Here is a 21,779-nt window from a genome sequence, read left to right as displayed (position 1 = left end):
TCCTTTGCACTATATACAAGTTACAATTACATATAAACAAGTAGAAAGAAAATTAAACTTTTCCTGTGGTAGTGCTCTGAATAAATTTCAAACCAAACTGACCAAACCCAACATATTACAATGGCTAATGAATATGTTACCACTTTCTGAAGAATAAAGCTCTAGACCAAACTAGGAAGAAAGCAGTAACAGCCTTTGGTTCCTAATGTGGTACTCACAAGAAAAAAAAAAAAAAAAAAAAAAAAAAAAAAGAAAAAAAGAGGAAAAAAAAAGGAAGAAAAAAAGGAAGAAAAAAAGGAAAAAAAAGTAATTTTGAGGGCTGATTTTGCTCTTAATAGCTTCCTGAAAAATTATTAAAAGCACCGGAAGCACCAATTTTGGGTGACTTTTTTTTACAGCCCATGCATGCTTTTTATTACATATTTTACTTCAACTGTTGTATAACTATTCAACTGTTTTTTGCTTCAAGTTTCTACTCTTTTTACTGTTTCAACAATGAGTACAATTAATGGACGTCCATTTGTGTTTAATACATGAGATGTAGTGACATTTTGCATAGAAAGCAGCAAGTATTTAAAAACGTATTAACCATAACAAGTAATACAGGAGGTAGGAGTGCCACAGTGGTTTCAAGTGAGATGAAGTGCACTAACATTTCTTTCCTAAGAAGCAAAAGAAGGGGGGGGGGGGGGAAGAAGAGAGAAAGAAAAAAGGGGAAGTTTTTACAGCAAAAGTAGGGACAGATAGAGAATTTGTCTTCCCCTAAAGGATACCCCCACACCTTACTGAGGCTTTCTGATTTATGACTATTACATTTACGCGTTCTTTAACAGTTAATGCTTTTATGCAAGGCACTCATCGCTTCTAATCTCAATGACTTGTGTCCTTGAAAAAATGAAATGGAGAATCTCTTTCTTCATTCAAAAATGCCATTTGTGAGCATCCATCTTTGTGCATTATTATGACTAAAATGCTCATCCACCCTATCACTGTCTGCCCTTTTCTCTTCTTCATTGAACAGGATGCCTGTGCTCACCTTAAGCTTCTATCACTTAGTACTGAAGCAATGACACTCAGGCTGAGTACTGGCCTTCATTGCTTGTTTGTTAATTACGTCTTCCAAACAAGTTCGTGCTTTCTTTGATGTTGTCTTTCACAAATGGCAGAAACTCTTTGCGGACATTCACTGAACTACTTCACTATCATTACTTTATTCTTCTTAAAACTCTGCTTTGCCACGGTACCTAAAAACACACTGTTAAAAAAGTTACATGAAGAACTTGCTACATGAAAAGTAGCATGAAGATACTACAGTCTATTATTCTGACCAATGTGCCTTCTTTTGTCCACTTGAATCCAGCCATTTTCTCCTGTTTATATTCTAAGCTCCTAAGAATCTGTTCTGCATAGTACCTAGCACAGTAGGATCCTGCTCCATGACTGCAGGTACCTAGACATAAAGGTAAAACAATTCAAACAGCAGCACAAAAAAAACCCCAAAACCAAACAGATGCAAACCAAAGTAACATTTTTAAGGCATAACGTTCCTGCAGGAGTTTGACAGTTTCTCGCATTTCTAAAGACAGGCAAGTTACTTGAACTCACATATTTACTGTAGATACTCAATTAAAAAAATTTAAAAAATTTAAAAATACAATTTGGCTAATAAAACTGTCATTCCTCCAGACAGAGGGGTTGTGGATTCTTTTTGTAGCACATGATTCAGATCACTTTTAAAATGGAGTGTCATAACAAAAGAACATGGCTCTTTTCCCTTGTTTGTTCATACACTAGTTACACGTAGCAGGAAACGCAAGCACTGTAGCAGCCAAATAACACAAAACCCACACTGACACAAAAGTGGCAGTGTCTAACTGTTAAGTCTTTATGAAAAAAATGCATATTTAAAGAAGTGTAAAATGGAAAAAGTAGTAATTTAAAGCTGTACATTTAAGACTGTTTAGCAAATTTAAAGGTCAAATACACAACTTCATATGCAGTAAAATATTTTCAACTCACCATTGTGAACTGCCCACATTATGCGGAAAGCCGGACCACCAATCTCATCAAAAGGTTTCCTACGGGTGATTACCTCCCAGAGAATAATACCCCAACTGAAAACGTCACATTTTTCACTGTAATTGCTACCTGGAAGAAAGCCAATGATGTAATTTGTCTCTTTTCTATGTAACACATTAAAAAGAAGTCCAGTTTGAGCTGATAAATAGCTCTATATGCTTCCTTTCACTTCACATTTGTTTTGCTGAGAAAAAACAGTTTTCTAAAGCTGGCTGATTCACGCTAACTTAAGTCTGAAATCATTTGACAGTAGGATCGTTAAGGATGCCTCTCTCTGGAAATCAATCCTTTCACTTGCAGTCATCCTGAAATGATAAAATGCGTCAGTTTCCTTATATAATATAAAAGTCATTTTATTAAGTTTCAAAGATCTCTTGCATTCAGGATTTAACTGACTATGCTTGCTTCCTCTAAATATTCTTCAACTCACTTCTTCCATGTTAGTCACAATATGCCAGCTGATAACATCTCTGTCATATCCATTGCTCTTTGTTAATTACAGGTCTTTAGCAGATCTAGAAAGTTACCATATGAACAAATCAGCAGATTCCTCAATTCCTCACCATCTGATTTCCTCCCTGTTTATTATTCTTACTCTTTTTGTCATGTCATTACTTAAAGTTCTTTGACCATACGTTCAATATTTCTATTTCACCTTTTAAAGGTGCAGAAGACACGCAGGTGGTACAGAATAATGAATAAAAATGTTCAGAGACTGCAAAGAAAGAATGTATGCTCTGTAACCACAACTCATGCAAATACTCAAAAGAAGTGTGAATGGCTAATGACGTGATAATAAACGTGTGAATACAAATCATAGAGATTGGTTCATCTGTCTTCTAACAAGGATCAAAACTGTCATTGAGTGGCCAAGAGATTTTTTTGTTAATACGTAATCAGAAAGCATAATTGAGACAAATCATTTCATAAATAGTGGAATTAAAGAAGCCTAGTTACATGTGCATACCCATCATATAGATTCCAGCTGCAACAGGCTCCACTCTACCTATGAGCCGTCTCCCTCTGCCCCCATACCTCTGACAGACTCTGTGAGGACAGCAGCGTGTTCTCAGGCCAGTTCTTGCAGACCAGCTGGTTTGCAAGGCAGAAAGAGAGCGAGGCACAAACCACAAGTCCTAAGTGAAGGCACTAATTTGGACTTTTCCCAGCTACCGATTTTACAAAACTCTCAGAACTTGGCATCTCCAAAACTCGAAGTGGTTGAGTCACCATCCCTGGAGGTATTTAGAAGATGTGGATGTGGCACCTAGGGACATGGTTTAGTGGTGGACTTGGCAGTGCCAGGTTAACGGTTGGACTTGATGATCTTGAAGGTCTTTTCCAACTTAAATGATTTTATGATTCTTTACACCTGTATCAAAGTAGCTGAACACGGCTAATGAGTTCAAAAGTTCCTGAAGGGGAATAGCAAAGTCAGCTTTACCAGTCAGCTTTTTTTTCAAAAGTGCTGGGGAAAAAACGTATCTCTTAAAAAAGGCAGATTGCAAAGGGAAGCAGAACAGTCCCTCTCACCTATGGAGCCATAGCACTTCCGTGAAACACAGCCTATGACAGGGAAATAGTGTTATTCTCCTGTTTGAGCAAGGAAATTCTGTTTTGTGGCTGAGAAATCTTGGACTAATTCTGAAAACTTAGAGTCCAAAAGAAGTGAGAGAGTATTCTCTATCATTTCATTGTGTAACAGACCAAGGTAGTTTAACAGACAGACACAATCATTCCCCAATTTATCCAATTAGCCCAAAGCAATTTTAAAATAGTTTCTTCTAAAGGGAGTTCCGAGATTAGAGCAGAAGCTCTTTCACTTTATCCTGATCTAAATAATATTGTTTTCAGTTAGACTGTTTGATCTGTACAAGCCTTTAGGTACCCTAATATTTAAAATGAGGGGGAAATCTCAATTTAGGACAATTACTTCAATAAGCACTCTGCCATCTACAACAGATACTTCTTGTGCCTTTATTCTTCTCATCTAAAAATGTTAGTACTAGAACAGGACTAAAAAAATATTTGCATTTATTCCATTGTTGAATTCTGATGCAGTAGCATAAGCAAACAAATTTTTAACAATTTTGAAATTTGACATGATAATTTTAGTAGTTTAATGACTGTTTCAAAAGTAATTTGATATGCTGCATCATAGAAGCTACCAGATTCCTTTCTTTCCTTGACACCTGTACAAAAACTAGTGTCATTATAAGTAAATGCTTTCAGATAAACGTACATCAAACCAGTGTAAAGTGAAGGCTTTTGCTGCTGCCCAACAATACATCTGCAATACAAGATTTCTTTGTTCTGCCTTGCTGAATTCATACACCAGAGGAATTAGGATATGCACTGTAAATTCCTACTATAATAGACTTATTTCAAAATCTGTTTTCAGTTAAGATTTTTCACTCAAAAAAAATAATCTAGCTTTAACACAGATTGTCCAACTGATTATTTCTAGAAGAAAAAAAATCTCTTATTTATACAATTTAATTTAATAGTAAGCAAATGTTAAGGAAAGCAGCATTCCTAGCTAGAGCTGAAGAAATAGAGCAGGTGCCTCAATATAAAGTGACAGAATGGAAAATTTTTAGGCACCAGAATGAAACAGATCAACCTTGGCTGGGTCCTCTGAGCAACGTGTGGGGAAAAAAAGGTCCTTCCAAAAAAAAAAAACCAAAAAACCCAAAAAAACCAAACCAAAACAAAAAGCTCCAAAGGTGGTATCTGGGAGGAAACACCTCCTAAAAATGTATATGGACATATATCATTTGCTACTTCTCTCTGGAATAAGGACAGTAAAAGAGGCCACTTGGATCCACAGTCTGGGAAACCACCGCTGCACACAGGCACTTGCCAAATATGTCAAAACCAGGACGCTTGCTTCCTAAAGCAGGAAGATGACTTCCCCAGACCACTCTGCTAATCGCAATAATAATTTAGGGTATTGACTAGCTAAAAGGTGCTTAATTTGCAATCTAATATTGATCGGATTATTTCTGATAATCATGCAGCAATTGATAACTTGGTATCAATTCAAGCTATCAAATTATATCAAAGTTATCAAATTGGCATCAAAGATATCAAATCAAATATGCAGCAACTTGATAATTAGATAATTATCTAGTGTCTATCTAATTATTAAGCGTAATCTGTCTTTCCCAGCTACACTCCAAGAAATAGCTTGTTTTCCTACTTAACTAAATTAACTGTTAATAACAAATTTCTCGGTAGGTAGGAAAGAGGAAGTACATCAAATCTCTAGATTACACAAAAAGAAGATGGAGTTACAAGAAAGTGGGGGATTGAAAATGAAGGCAATTATGTTCAATTTAGAGACACTAACAGAGGAATTCTAAAGATAAAAGCTGATCAGAATAGGGAGTGAAAGTAATGACAGTGTATTTAAGTGTCAGAAGAATTTGAAATGACTTAAGAATCTTGGGAACAGCACAATCCTGGGGAAATAGCCCTCTGGCTATGTTTTACCTGCTTATAAAATAAGAAACAGCAGCTGTCTAAAGGTACTTCTTATGTAAATCTCAGCAATGACACAAATAAAGGTGCCGCATCTTCATGTAATTAACTAATACTAACGTGATAGAGTCAGTTCAGTGCTGCTCTTCGAAACTTTGCATAATTATTTGACAATATGCAATCATACAGATTTTTAAATAAATGTGTGACTTCTGACAAGACTCTTTTCAGCTGTTACCTCAAACTTCAGTACCTCGATTGAAATAAATAAAGATTACATTATGCTCTTTTTCCTAGACCAAATTAATTCACAGTTGCATCCCTTGAAAGAACACATAATATTGACACTGTAAATTATTGTTACCTTCAAAAACTTCAGGTGCCATCCAAGCAGCACTTCCCTTATTGTTGGTCATGTGTGTTTGAATATCACAAGCTGTACCAAAATCACAGATTTTCAGAACTGTCCCCCCAGCTACCAAGAGCAAACTGTCAAAGAAAAAACCAAATTAAAATAGTACGATGAAATAGTCCAGTAATAGACCACTGATTTTTTTTTTTTATCCCAACAACTATCACTCTAATACAGTTGAATATCTAAGGCTTTGCTTCTCAGTGCTTTAGGTTTATAGTTTGAGAAATAAGTAAGGTCACTTGTGCCTATTCTGAACATACGAAATATTTTAAAATAATCAAAATATATATTGTAATTTATTAATATTTCTACATTAGATTTTACATAAATATATTTAGCCACAGTAGAGCACTAAACATACATTGACAAAATTAGCCTTTCAGATGCCAGAGGCCGAAAAACAACAAGTGCTGTTAACAACTTTGCCAAAAGACGAATGATCAAGACTCCCATTAACGTCAGTCAATGTAGCTATTTATTTAAATGAGAGCACTAGAAGTTACACGTTAACAGCTCTCTAAATCAAAACTGGGGATACAAGAAAGAATTCAAGATTTAAAAGCTTGGCTTCAAAACTGCAGGCAACCCCCAAAAGGGGGTGATCCTGCTGATCCCCAAATCTCTGTTTCCACCTAATCTGTGGAGCCAGATCTGAAGCTGTACAATTGAGTCAGATCAACAAACTGGCTGGGCAGAAAACTATTCAGTTTTGTTTCAGAAGAAAGTCACGGGAGATTCTGAGAGGGGTAGTGGAACAGGCAGAAGGAGGGGATAGAGGAGGATGGCCATGTGGGGAACGAGCTCTAATGTATCAGATTAAATATGACATTAAAACCAAGCAACCAAACAACCCCCCCACCTAACATTCTCTTATTGAACACCAGAACCCATTGTAAAATTGAGCCATTTTAAATGCCTCTGATTAGAAGCCCTATCCCTATCAAAATCCTCTTCCATGATGCAGGACAGGAGCAGGATGTTTTTCCAGTTTAACAGAAAAGTAACTGAGTACAGGTAATTTCCTGTACCATGCACCATCATTCTGTAACTGAAGTTTCAAACGCACAGCCTTCATTTAGAATATAGTACATCCAATAAAGTTAGTATCAATTAAAGGTTCTTCTTTCTAATGCAATGAAATTATTATAAATGATCTTTAATTCCAATTGTAAAAAAATAGGAAATATGAGCCATAAACCTACTTTGGTGGTTTCAGGTCTCTGTGGATTAGAGCCTTTGGTTTCATACTGTGGAGATATGCCACTCCTTGGGAACACTGTAAACACCAACTCATGGCATGTGCAGCAGTATAATGAGGCAGAGGTTCAGCACCGTGCAGCACTGCAAAACAAAGGCACAAACTAAAAAGAACTTTATTGCATATTACAACAGATACAATGGAGTTAACACCATACCAGTCAGAAAGCTCTATGAAATACAAGTAATTATCAATGCCTCATCACTGCAATTGAAAATATCCTTCTGCAGACTGTTAAAATAATGGAAATGTCAAAATATTTTCCATTTTTTAATATGTTTTTCGTAATTTTTGATGTTAGAATTCAACATGAAAGGTGTTGTTTGTTCTTAGCTATCCCTGGTGAAGTCTATGTTATACAAACGCTAAGGGAATTTACAAGTTAAGGAAGAATCTTTTCAGATATTCCACCGGAAAACATTAAATAACTTGTGCAAAATATAACAAACTGGTATCAAGAAACAAAACAGTGGACTGAAAAGTGGTTTTTAAAAGCCCACTCCTTTATCCTTAAAATTATTTTAAGAATTTCAAAGAACCACAGAATGGTTGGGGTTGGAAGGGACCTCTGCAGGTCCACCAAGCAGGGTCAAGCAGGCCACCTACAGCCAGTTGCCCAGGACTGTGTCCAGGTGGCTTTTGAGTATCTCCAAGGATGGAGACTTATGTTTGAAACAAATTTATACTTTAGATCATGATTACCCTAACACTAGCACTTCAGCTCCAGGAAGACAGTACGTTGAAATGATACTCACCATTGTACAAAGAACCTCCTTCAGCATACTCCATAACAAGACACACCTTTGGGGGAGGAGGGGACAAAAAATAGGGATGTTTTAAATGTAGGGGCGGAAAACAGCTTTTGTAAACTGAAAGGAAAGTTCTTTGAGAGGAACTGCAAAGTCTCCATACCTAAGCTAATGGAAAATTTATCTATGAGGAAAGAGTCAGTCTGAATGGTACATATTTACGTATATGAAACAGAAATCAGTTTTACACTTAGTTCCCACTGTAAGTTAGGAAAGGAGAGAATGACGTCCCCGTCCTTATCTTGAAAAGCAAATGCTGTCATCAAACTGCATGTCATTTGCCTTTACATTTTTTTAGTGGCTTACAAAAAAATTTAAATACCATGCCAAAAGAATGTCACTAGTACAAGGAAAAAGGGATGCAGCATTACTTTAACGAATAGCCCAAACTAGAATTAGCTAAGGATACATCTGTCCTGTCACAGTCCTTGGTTTTCTGCTTTAAGAATTTGTGGGACTATTTGCAGCTGTGGCAGAAAGAAAATCCTGAAAATTGCATATTTGACAATATGAAATGATTTACAAGCTACGAATCATGTGTTGCTAATGTATTTTCTTTTTCATATTGCTGATTTGCAATTAATAGGACTGCAGATGTGAATGACATTACATATGTAATACCCCAGATGCCGTTCTGACAAACTGAATTACAATTGGTGTTTAGAAACAGCATTTAGGGTGTTCTTGCAAGAATCTATTTCGCATAACAGGGGAAAGAAAAAACAAAACCCTGAAAATATCAACCAACATACGTATCTGTGTATTTCTTTATTATGTCCAAACCATACAAAATATCTATAAAATATATATTTCTGAATATAAAATACACATTTTGTGCATTGATGCGTCCATACGTTAGGCTAGTCACCTTCTGTCATACCGACAAAGCTGTAACTTACTGGGTTTAGACAGGCTCCATATAACTTGACAATATTGGGATGGTTTACTCGAGATAGTTGTCGAAGCTGCAATACAAATCAAACTTCATTTCAAACCATGGGAAAAAAAGGCTAGTGCTTTATTTTCACATCTATAATTCATACACCACAACAGCAATTACAGTTTTATATATCTGCATAACCCTAGATGGTGATTTTAGGAATTACAAAACTGATATCCCTGTTTGCATTTTAATTTATGTAATCAGGTTTGTGTCTAACTGGAACTGTATTTAAAAGAAATTTTAAAGAAATTAAAGAAAGTATTTTTTTCCACAGTGTAGTAAAATCACACAAGTCAAACACTATGCAACTATGACCTCTATAGTTTCAGTGCTCTTCTGGGGCAGCTTATGCTGTTCATCATCTAGGGAGCAAATGCTATTTTTTTCTGTACACTTCAGAATTCTAAAAAAAACCAGAATGGAGTATCACAAGTGATGCTTGCACTGTGTAGGGTTTCCTGAATCCCAGTAATCACTGAAGTATTTCTGGGTTCATCTTCTCAGATCTCTTCTGAACACAAAAATGGTGAGAGACTGATCAGATCTGCTCAGCATTAAGTTAGACTTAGATTAATAACACTGAAAACTTTCCATGGTAATGAACAACATATAAATATTTACACAGAAAGGCCTACTACAAATGCACTTCCTTTAACCCTTCAGTGTGTTACATTTTTAGTTCCAAAATTAAGAGATTTATTTTTCACATATTTTGTCTATCTTGAACATCCTAGATTCTTACTGATTGAATACTAAACAGCACATCACAGATGTACCTCATTGAAATTACATGGCTAACTTTTGAATTTAGAAAATGTTATGTATCTCAGGAAGTTTATCAGTATATCTGAACTACTAAACATTCTGAAGAAGTAGACACTGAATAGAAAAGAGCGATTGCCCTTAAATGAGTTATATGTACTAATAAATAAACTTATATGTAAGAAAAAAATAATGAAATTATTAGAACTGCTGAAAAAAAAAAAAAGGAAATGATTTCAAGTATGGACCTGCTTGTATTAAGAACCTACGCTGTAGCCCTTGAAGTGTTAAATCAGCTCCAGGATTTTGGTGGGTATTTCAGCTGCACCCTGACTCCATACTGGGAAAGAATCCAGGAACTGGTGTTTTCCCAACCTGTGTGACCTCCTCTCTCCCCGTTTGCCTTCCGGTTTTTATGGCATGTGAACTAAAGGAGCAGCAGTATGCTCTGCCAGGTGTCCTGTTCTGCATGACAAGGGGTTCAGGCCTGTACTGGGTACCACGGGTTGCATTGACCTTGTAATACAGACATAGCTTTTAGCACACTAAATACACCCATGAATTGAAGAAAACAAGCTCTACCAAATCCCACCTTTTCCAGCAAACTTACTGTACCTCTACAATGAAGGCTTTTCTTTCAGATTCACTTTCTATTTGTTTAATGGCTACATCTTTAGCTCGCCATTTTGCCTTGCAGACCACACCAAAGGCTCCTCTTCCAACAACCTAGAAGAAGATAACATGAAACACTTGAGTTAAAACTTGAAATGGTTTCATTTGCTGCGCAGGACTTCACAAACAGAAAAGAAATTTAACTTTGAAAACTGAACATACAGAACAAAGTTTTGCAGCAGCAATTTATTATTATGCCATCAAAGCATAACTGGTGCTTAGCTAAGCTTCCTCCAGAGATCATTTACAGAAGAATTGGAAAACACACATAAAAAACATCTTATTATTAACATGCAGTAACAATATTTCAGCAAAATATGATCTTAATTATTTCAAACAAGATTTGCTCAGAAGAAAATTAGGGGAATGATGGTAAATTTATTTTTATAGATTTGAATCTATCTGCCATATTCATTTATGCTTGCTAAATAACAGGAATTTGTAGAATCATAGAATGGTTCAGGTTAGAAGGGACCATAAAGATCACATAGTTCCAACTCTCCTGCCATGGGCAGGGACACCTCCCACTAGACCAGGCTGCTCAAAGCCCCATCCAGCCTGGCCTTGAACACCTCCAGGGATGGGGCATCCCCAGCTTCCCTGGGCAACCTGTTCCAGTGTCTCACCACCCTCATTGTAAAGAACTCCTTCCTAATATCTAATCTAAATCTCCCCTCTTTCAGTTTAAAACCGTTATCCCTTATCCTGTCTCTACATTCCCTGATAAGGAGTCCCTCCCCATCTCTCCTGTAGGCCCCCTTCAGGTACTGGAAGGCCGCTACAAGGTCTCCCCGGAGCCTTCTCTTCTCCAGGCTGAATAACCCCAACTCTCTCAGCCTGTCCTCATAGGAGAGGTGCTCCAGCCCTCTGAGCATCTTTGTGGCCCTCCTCTGGACTCAATTCAAACTTCTGAAATTTAAATGCATATGCAAACAACTGCACAGAACTATGTGGACGTCTGGATGAGGTGCTCAATGTGCTCAAAGTTATCCTTTCATTTTCTCACAGGTGCCTCAATAGTGTGAGAACAGTAAATTCTCCTGAGTCCTCTAAATAAAGCACAGTATCTGTATAACCTATGCTTTCTTTATGTTTGTTGAAGTCTGCTTTCTAGTTTATTTGGAATGAACATTGCCTAAAAATATACAAAACCAGACAAGAGCCATAATTCTTCACCGTAACTTCACAGAAGCAGTAGTAGCAGCTTCTGCATACTGCATTATTCAAGAATCCTTTAACATTTGCTGTGAAGAAGCTCTAACACCACCATTATTTTGGAGTAGTTCTGTGAAATCAAGCACAAAAATGAAAGCAGGATAGAGAGAAGCATCCTTCTTCTGTGAGGTCACTTTCAGTTACTGGTGAGATATAAAGTATGGTGAATGGAAAATTAACTTCTTTGCATTATGTTCTTCAGGAAAAAATGGCAACATATACAAATAACAACAAAACACACATACACAATATAGAGTTGAAATTAGAGGGTCACCAAAAGAGTGACCCTAGCTGGTACAGGAAAGCACAGACAAGCAAGTTGTTACACATCCACCCAAAAGACAGGTGGAGAGAAGAGGAGGAGGAAAGGGAAGGCGCACAAAGGCACAGAAGCTAAGGGACAGGAGCTCCTCCAACTCCAAAAAATGCAAGGCAGTGCAGATGGGAAGGGGGGAAGAAATGGACCAGGGGCTGGGTGGGATGTCTCGGATTCCGTATTTGGCCCTAGCAGCTTTTCTTCACTGTTGGTATTAACAGCATTCTGTGCTTGTGTTCTTAGTCCTTGATTTCAAGTAATATTATATGTATCCTGAGGAAAAAATCAGATGCTTCTAATGAAATAAACAGTTTTTTGGGAGGTGAACAAAAAGAGACGGGAAAGCAAGGGGAGTAGGAAGAAAGTGGAATAGAAGCATTTACAAATGTGATTATCATTGCAGTTTATATGGCAGAATTTAATTTTATTTTCTCAAATGAATATTATTTTGAATGGAAAACCACACTTCCCAAAATTACAAAGCTCTTCACTAGAAAGACAATATTTATTTATGACTTTATGCAATAAAAAAGGGAAAGTATTTTGGAGGGGGGCAGGAAGGCATATTCAAAATTAAAATAGAGAAATGCAATGTAATTAAAAGACCCACAAAATGTTCAAACATAATATTGCACTCACGTTATAAAAACAATACAGGCTTATAGGTTCACTAGTGAACTCACTCCTAAACAGGATGATTTCTTGAAAGAAAAATGCGATCTGTAGGAGATCAGTGAATAACCACACATTCCCAATGCTGAAACAAAACAAACTGCCTGCTGCCTGAATGCTCATCCTTTGAAGAAATAACATCTACTAATTTCACCTCTTTTTTTGAGATGCCTCCCAATATAGTAATAATTCAGAACATAAATTAAGAGTGCTGATCCAGAGAAGGCAACTTGGTAACCAGGACCATATGAGCACCTATCAAGGCTCCATGTCAAAGCAAACTGACTATCATGTATGAAAAGCATGCTTGGATTAGGGTCTCGCTAAGTGCTTTCCTTATGAAGAAATAAATAGTGAAGCTGATTTTCCCTGAGAATGGGGCAGATAAGGCTGCAGGTGCATAGCTCAAGACCTGCTAAACTTTCATGCAGAATATGAGAAAGTCTGTAATCAAGGGCTCTATTTGAAAAGGGGCAAAATACAAATTAAAATAATAATCAAGATTTTGTATTAATAAAGATGAGAAAAGGGGAAGTATACTCAATATTTTTGTAAGGTTACATATCGATACGAGAGATGGCCGCCCAGGAATGGTGATCAACGGCATTTTCTTCCTCTGGTTTCTTTAATACACACAAAGAAGTATTTTTCTCTTTTACATTACGGCATGCACTTAGCCTTCCAGGATCTCCTAGCTTCTCCCCCTCTACAACAGCGGTTCATAGACTGAGTCCACCACAAGATATCCAGAGTAGATCCACAGAACATGCCCCATTCTGCCCTGTGTAAAGAGGGACCTGTTAATTGTAACCTCCTCCCCCAGCTACATCGGACCTTGACTTATAAAACGCACCAACTCTTTTCTTGTGGTGCACAACCAAGATTGGAAACACCAAGCCATATAAATGATAGTCAAGCAGCCTACGAAAATAGTACGTATAAACAAACTGGAAACAGTGAGTCACCAGAAGACTTGAAAGTCCCAAATAGTCTCCCTTGGCATTTCCTCTTCTCTCTCAGACCACATTTTGAATAAAATTCCCCAATTTCTTGGGGTTGGCAGGCCCCCTACCCTCTTCTGCTGGCACAAAAGAGTTGCCCGCTACAAACCCTCTACCCACCTTGCACAGTGCATGACCAGACCTACAATTTAAGAAAAATTGTGTATATGTGTCAAAGTCTGCATTTCACAGAAGCCCTGATTCACTGAGAACATGGAACTCCGACAGCAGCCTGCTCACACCTGAGAAGTGCTAAGTACAGACAGTTAGCAAGAGAAGGATGACACAGAGCAACCAGGCAGGACAAACTGCACTGGCAGCAGCAATTCAAGGTGTGCTGCTCCCATATGACATGGAGGAACCCAAACTGGTCAGGTAACTGGGAAGAACTCTTCCATCCACATAGGGAAAAGGAAGCATGCATATAATGATTTGTCCCTTCTGGATACAATTGGCCTTATTGTGCAAGACTGAGTGAGACCCCTTTTAGAGGGCTCCTTTTCTCAGCGTACCTTTTCTTACACTCTTTCACAGTGATTGACTATGACTTTGTTACATTTAATCCAATGACACGGAAAAAAAATTCTATTTGAGAACAGTGCATATACTTCAGTTAGAAGATTGGTCTCAGATACATCTGATAAAATGTAATGAAGCAATCTGACTTTTTTTTTTTTTCTCCACTTAGCCTGAATCATTTACAACAGTTTGTGATGGAGCAGGCTTATTTTTTCTGGCCAGTCTATATTTCCTTGCTGAAAAGACTTGTATATGTCTGTATCTACAAATATATTATATGTTTTACGGATATAATTTTAATATTATGATTATGTAATAGACACTACAAATATTTTTATATAGTAAATATATTTACTTTTCATATGTATATAAAAATAAAATTGAATGTATAACAAAAAAGTAAGCCCAAGTATCTCTTGTATTTGATTCTACATGGTCAAATTCAGCCCATAAGACAATACAATTGCATACTGTTCCCCTGAAGATAAATCCATGACTATTTGCAAGTTTAATACCAAGAATTGGTACACGCGTTTCCAGCTCACATACTAGGCAAACCATTATTTTTCAATTTTGCCGTACTTTTAAATAACATTTCTTTTCAATGAAGAAACTAAGAGAAATGTGATGTTTTACATTGTGCCATGAATGTCACAATACCTGGGCTCCAGTTGAAAAGTGAAATAAATTCCAAGAATCAGATGCACTTTATAAAGTCCTTCTGATGACTGGGGGGGGGAGGGAAATAAATAAAAAAGTCAGTGTCAGGCACCAACAGGAAGAATTTACCAGGCAATCTAAATCTTAATTATATAATAGAAAGCTGTGAGAGACCATCAGATATATAAATTTTATGGCTGGTGCAAAGAGTTTAATAAATGACTATGCAGTCAAGGTTTCATAACAATTTATCAGTGACTTGGTGCCTGCTTAGGCAGAGGGTTGAACTTGAGAAGAGGACACGAATGCACTGAGTATTTACCTAGGATACAGGGAAAACAGAGAAGAGCTGATCCTCTGTTACAGCCGCTCAGCCTCTTGGACAGCATATGAAAGGAGCAACCGTCAGAAGCAATGACAGATCTGACAAAAACTTGAAGTTTACCATATGTGAAAGCCCGGTATGTCTTTCCTACTTAATCTGGAAAAAGTATCTTACTCATCGTAAAAACATCTTTTATAATCGACAGAATGGAGCCTGTGGTGGATTCCACTTACATTTCATTTTCTTCCTTTAAGTTTTCACTGAACTTATTCTTTAAAGGAGTAAGTCTTAGAATTTGCCAGAATGGTTTAAACAGTACGCAGTTTCCTTCAACACCGTGCACTGGAACTAAGTAACTTAATAGCACAGGAGGGAGGCGCTGCCTGAACTTTAGTTTCTTCACGCTCATTCCTTCTTGTCCCCTGCTGTTGGTGCCACACCATATGTTTGGGCAGTAGTGCATATTCTGAATTATATGAAGCACAGGTAATGGAACTATTGACACGACAAATCAATAAACAGCAGTTGTGGTACTGTGTATGTTTGGAAAATGATCTAAAAATAAACACATTCTTTTGGTAAAAGATTCTGGCCGTCTAAATATCTTCTAGGAGAAAAAAGGAAAATATAGGGCAGATGACACATTTAGAAATAGAACACCAGGGCTTCTACTTTTCCACAGAAGCAAATAGAGTTTGTCAAGTATCACTCAGTTACTACAGTGACACAGACACATTTTAAACTGGCAGAAATGCTTAAAGAGCTTTAAAGTTTGAAAAGTATATACAAATTTATTCCTCTCCCTAAAAAATTCAAACCAGTAAAAAGTTATGTTTTACTGTGCAACAAAGTGACATGGCTAAAGACAGAGCCATTTGCATGTTTTCCAGATAATGTATTTAGAGTCTTATTTAAAGAATATGAACCATACAAGAGCCCTGGGAACAAACATTACCTCTGCCTCTGTGTACAAATAGTATCGAATGCTGTACATAAACAGAGATACATGATACTGACTTGTAAGTATGTAGACTATACTGACTGGTATGTATGTAGACTAGAAATCATGCAGGAAATAGAGACTGCAGATATGTTAAGCCCTTAAGGATGTATTTTGTCCTAAGGGATGTGACCAATAATTTCCCCCCCCACACACACAGAGTAAAACAAGAAAAATGCATCTCTATTTATTCAGAGGCACCCTATTCCCTTATCGAATGTCAAAACTTTGGAAGAATTAATTTCAACTGCACATTAACTGCACAGGTTTTCTATTCACTCAAAAATATAAAGATACAAAGTTATCATCTCTATCCATGAAGTTTCCAAGTTAGTTAGCTCTGCATGCTGGATACCTAGTGCTTTTCCGTCTAAAAAAATCTTGCTGGGTATACAAGAAAGCAATAAAATCCAATAGCTCCCGGGTTAGCAGATGTAGTATTCCTTGGAGATTTGCCTTCATAATTTGCAGTATCTACATGACACGTTTGTTTACAATTTTGGGAAGCAAGACAAGCAGTTAAAAAAAACCAACACAAACCCAACAAAACCCGTGCTTCCAAACAGACAGCAGTCTCCAAATTATCTTTAATATCGATGTCCCTTTGGTTACCGGTATATTTGCAAATGAAAGGTTCATGCAAACTGAACTTTCGGATCTCTCAAGCTTCAGACACGATGCAAGACGGAGTGTGGGAGGGAAAGTTCTACAATGCTTTGTAGAAACAGAAACACATTTTAAAATTTATTTGCTTCTGTTCTTTCTATCTACCAGAGTTCCAGCACTACCAATAAAGCACACTAATGTTTTCAGTTTTTCACACATCTGCCCATACAACATATGGAAAGCACATAGATTAAAAAAAAAAAAAAAAGAAGTGATAAAAGAAACCAGGAACAACAGTTTACAGCCCCTAAAAAAATAGATGCCTACACTTGCTACCATTCATTTAACCAGTCTCAAATTCAAACGTTGGTTCCTCTGTGTGTGCTATGCTTTATTAAGCAGGTTGAAGCAAATCGGCCCCATGCCACAAATGACTGTGGCCAATACCCTGGCAGCAGTTTTAAGGAGTTCAGATCTGCCAATTCTTACAGCTACGTTCTTTGACTGGTTAAGTTTATTTGTATTAGTGCTCAACCCAATTCTCGATGTTGCTTTCCCTTTCTGGGATTCATACAGCAACGAAAAAAACCCAACCCCCAGCCTCCCCCCAAAAAACCCCCATAAGCAATCCCACTAATTTTAAGTAAACTAAGTAACTGAGTTTAGATTTAGTTTCCAAGTTTCAACTTTAAATTAAAGTTATACAAAACACCATAAGAAAAAAAAAATTCTCGATGAAAAAAATTGGTTATTAAAAAATCAATTTATATTCTTAATAAATATACATAACTTCAGCTTGACACAAACTAATACAGTTGGTCCATATTTAGGGCATCATCTGATGGAGCTGCACAACACTGTACAGCTATTATTTAGTGACTCGACTACCTGAATTTAGCTCTGTTTTAAGAAATCATTCACTTTGCAACTTCTTCAGCACATGCTTATGGAGAATCGCAGTACCATCATGTATGTTCCTAAAATTATGGGTGTTTCCAGAAATTCTTCCTTTGCTCTAAACACACAACCAACCCTCTCTGCATTTTGATAACTCAGTCCTTCTAAGAAATGCGTGCATCTCAAGCAAAGATAACAGTTTCTTAGGTTATGCTTTCATTCCAGCTCTTTACATACTGATAGCCTTTTACAGATCTGTCTCAAGAATTGAACTCATTTTAACTACCAGTAATTTAAAAACATAAACAAAACACTTTTCTGATGTTTTACTGTGAATCAATTTGTTCTGCTACAGCAGCCCAGACAGGGGATTGTAGTTTTAGTCACAAAATGCTAGGTAATGAGGCGCTCGGGGTGAAGGACTACAACACGAGTTGGACTTGCTGGGCTGGCACAGTTTAACATTACTGTCTTTGAAAAACAATCATTCTGCGGTCAGTAAAGTACTGCTAGAATCCACTGGGTGGGATAAATAAGGGACACATGAAGTCTGCTTTTCTTAGGGAAAGGCCTTCCTCCCCATCCCCACATCCCAATTTCTGACAGCAATTACGCTGTCACTAAGCTGTGACCTTAGCTGCTGCATTAGGCATGGAACTTTATTATTATCTCATAAATACGCATCTTGCTTTCATCACTGGAATAGATGTGAGGTTTCTTTCCCACACATTCTTTATGAGAGTAAAATACAAGTTTATTTTACAGGACAAATTGATGCACTGAGTAAATCTGCATGGGTAGAAGTAAGTGTAAAGTCTTACACTAACAGTTTAACTAGCTTATTAGCCATTTTCTAACACTTACTGCATGCTAAGTTTGATCCACATGAAATTGGTGTTATGTAACTTCCGCTATAAATTCACACTCCAGCTGACACTTCTGCTATTTTCTTATGGAGATGAATGAAGAGAATCTTCTACTGGTATAACTAAACAAAATTAAAATAGCGATTTCAATTAAATCAGAAATACACTTAAAGTAAAATCACAGGAATTATGGCTTATGTTTTCACCATGTACTAATTTTTTGCCTTTGCTTCTGGATGCCCTGCTTTGCACCTTGAAGGCTTACTTTTTGAAAAAGGCTGAGAAACTGTAGATGCAACTGACTTCAAACGGATTTCTAACTATCACCCTCAGCTTTTGAGAACCAAGCCTTTTGTACTTACATCAGATATCCAAGAATATTTTTCAGATCTCAAGTCACACCTGTGGTTCTTTCCCAAACACCTTCCAATTTTGCAGATTTTTAGAATGGGTACTCTACAACCGGACACAATCCCCCAGGACATAAAACCAAAAGTTTTATACACGGAGGTTGTAACAATTCTATGTTCAGCTGTAGGTCACACAAATCTACGTTACGTTTTAGTGTAATGAAGATAATTGGTTACCGCATCTCATTAACTTTTTAAAAAGTTAACTACTATAAAGGGGAACAAAACCCAAATGTCACACTGTATTCCTCATTCTCTTGTCTCTAAACTGCTCTGCTCCGTAATCACATGGAACGCATGCAGTTCTCAGCACACTTCTCAGGCAGTTAGTGAAATTACTCAAATGTTTCAAAAATGTCTAAGGTAGGTGAACATGCCATAAATTGTAGCTCCTTAGTTGCTGGCACCTTAAGTAGGTTTTCTAAAAATAAATATTTAGAAAGCTTACCTGTTCATCCTAAAGAAAACATTACCTTAAATCCCCTCAAAATTTACTACTGTTGCCCAAATAGACTGTTGAAAATAAACTTCAGCATATACTACAGCACATCAGCGGAGCGTTTAGCAACAATTTTCAAATAATTTATGCTTTCAGACTGTTCAAAAGTAACTCGCAACTACACAAATATGGCAATGGTTTTCAACTTGGCTACGTCAGACAGTGACTGGGCCACAGAATACATGACCAGACATGCATCTTCTGGCTGTGTGATCCAAGGCATACACACATCGTGTGATGAAGAGGTCTGCATTTTGGTCATGTATGGGACTGTTATCAAGTTACATGATGGAAGAAGGGCTGTGGGATTTTCAGGAAAGACTGTCAGGGAGCAGGTTGCCAGAACAGTTCAAACCCAAAGTCTGTTCATTGCTTAGATGGGAAAGCTCCTCTGGGAAGAAGAGACAGCAGTACGTAGGCTAGATCTAAATATGAGATTTTAAAATAGGGCTGTCAGGCTTTTATTGTTAACATGATTTCAGTTAATAATATTAAGTTTTCAGATAAATTCTGTAGTTTTAATTATTCAGATTCTAATGATTTGTCTATCTAATACCTTAAAGGTATTAGATAGTAAAACTTAAGAAAACACATTCTCACACTCAAAAATTTGCATGGTAAAGTAGGGAACGTTTCTGTTGAACCCAAGTTTTATGTTGGTTTTTCCCTTCTAGTTTTGAAGATGCTCCCACTGTATCACATCAATTTTGATTTGACTCCAACTCATTTATAATAGTCATCTCTATATTTTACTTCAATCTAAGCACTTCAAATAATGAAAAGGTAGCTTGAAGTTGGAGACATGTTTGACTGGTGGGCAGTAACACTACAGTACTGTTAGATTATAGTCATGCACACAGTAGCTAAAATAAAATATGGTATATTCTTGATATTATCCAGCAGAGTTCAGCCAAATCTAAATGAAAGTGCACTTATAGACCTCACATTTATTAGCAAGGACTCGTGGCCTGCAAGTATTCCAGAACTTCAATATCTATTAATAAACCAGTGGCAGAGTGGGACTGCTATCTGCTGACAAGACAAGCCTTGATAATACAACAGCAAAGCTATGATTATACAAGCATTCATTTGAGTTTCCAGTGTAGACCTGTTGACACTCCATTTTGAAACATCTGAAGTTTGCCAAGCATATTAAAATCTGACCATTTTGGGCCCTTACAGCCATTTAAGAATCCTTGAAAACTTGCCAGCCTGAAGTGAGAGCACAGAAAATCCTCAGTTATGATGTGCATTTTGTTATGACTGCAAAGTTGACTATTTGCACTGAAACTGCATCATGAGGTCACCACACACAGCTGAGAAAAGCAAGGTCTAAGTATGGTCTCTAATTCACCTGTCTTATTGTAAAGTAGCTCTTATTTCTTCCTTTGTGCAACGATGTTTAGACTGTGCTCAGCATTATGGTATCCCCATTGCCTAAAAGAACTTCTGGTAGGACAGGTACACTGACCGTAACTCTAAATGCTACACCAGCTGTCATCAGATTTTCTCATGAAGAGAACACTTTATCAGAGCTCCCTTGTTTATATCACATGAGTTTTGTCATCTCCAACACAGATACTACATTGAGGCTAATGCAACAACCACACTAAATAAAGCACAAATTACTGCTTAGGCATTGTCTTTACACATATTTTTGTGCACATAGTCCTGTCTCAGCATGTGCTAGGGAGGTATGTAGGATGCAGACAAGCTCCGAACACTAAACCTTAGAATGACAAATTCTAGTTAGACCAATTACACACTATGCAGCTCCACACTTCCTACAAGTAAAATAGCAATATAATCCTTGCTAACAGCCTTCCCAAGGGTGTCATAAGGATTAAAGATTTTGTATAGCATTTTATTCATTCTAAGTGCCGTGTGTAACATATTAGATGTGCTACTCACTTCTGTGAGCCATCACAGGATACCTTTTTATGATAGATAAATTCCTATCAATTTTATTTTCTTCTCTGGGTGAGAAAAGCCTTTTCTCCCAAAGCACGTGGTTTGATCCCTGTCCATTAATAAGTGTTGCAAAGATGTCAGCATACCAACCATTTGGTTGGACTCGATGATCTCAAAAGGTCCTTTCCAACCATGAAGATTCTATGATTCTACGATTATCCAATGCAAAAATACTTTCAGTTCCCAAACATCATAAAGTTTTCTTACTTCAGAACAGTTAAATGCATAAAGGGAAGAGGAATGATTAGACTTACAGCGTCAAAAATCTTCATGATTGCCATATTCATAGAAAGGGAAAAAGGCAATCTTTTGGAAGATGCTATCTTCTGAGAATATCCAGTGTCTGCTACGGTGAAAGTTAACGTTACCACACCACCAGCCAAATAGAGCAGAAAGTGCCT

At 37.1% G+C, this 21,779-nt stretch overlaps 1 protein-coding gene across 8 annotated transcripts in view; it reads right to left on the bottom strand.

Moving 5' to 3' along the window:
* MAP3K7 (mitogen-activated protein kinase kinase kinase 7) overlaps positions 1-21,779 on the bottom strand; it is a 50,380-nt gene that overhangs the window by 26,445 nt on the left and 2,156 nt on the right. For 7 of the 8 annotated variants that reach the window (XM_063329958.1, XM_063329962.1, XM_063329959.1 and 4 more), the window contains exons 2-7: positions 10,365-10,475; positions 8,944-9,009; positions 7,991-8,036; positions 7,180-7,318; positions 5,927-6,051; positions 2,020-2,148 (exon numbers count right to left, since the gene is read on the bottom strand). In XM_063329958.1, coding sequence (XP_063186028.1) covers positions 2,020-2,148; positions 5,927-6,051; positions 7,180-7,318; positions 7,991-8,036; positions 8,944-9,009; positions 10,365-10,475 — 616 coding nt within the window. Of the gene's footprint in view, positions 1-2,019; positions 2,149-5,926; positions 6,052-7,179; positions 7,339-7,990; positions 8,037-8,943; positions 9,010-10,364; positions 10,476-21,779 lie in introns of those variants that run through there. The other variant, XM_063329964.1, reaches the window with a different exon arrangement.

Source organism: Chroicocephalus ridibundus, chromosome 3, assembly GCF_963924245.1.
Source record: "Chroicocephalus ridibundus chromosome 3, bChrRid1.1, whole genome shotgun sequence".
Lineage (NCBI taxonomy): Eukaryota > Metazoa > Chordata > Aves > Charadriiformes > Laridae > Chroicocephalus > Chroicocephalus ridibundus.
This window is presented reverse-complemented; position numbering and strand designations above follow the sequence as displayed.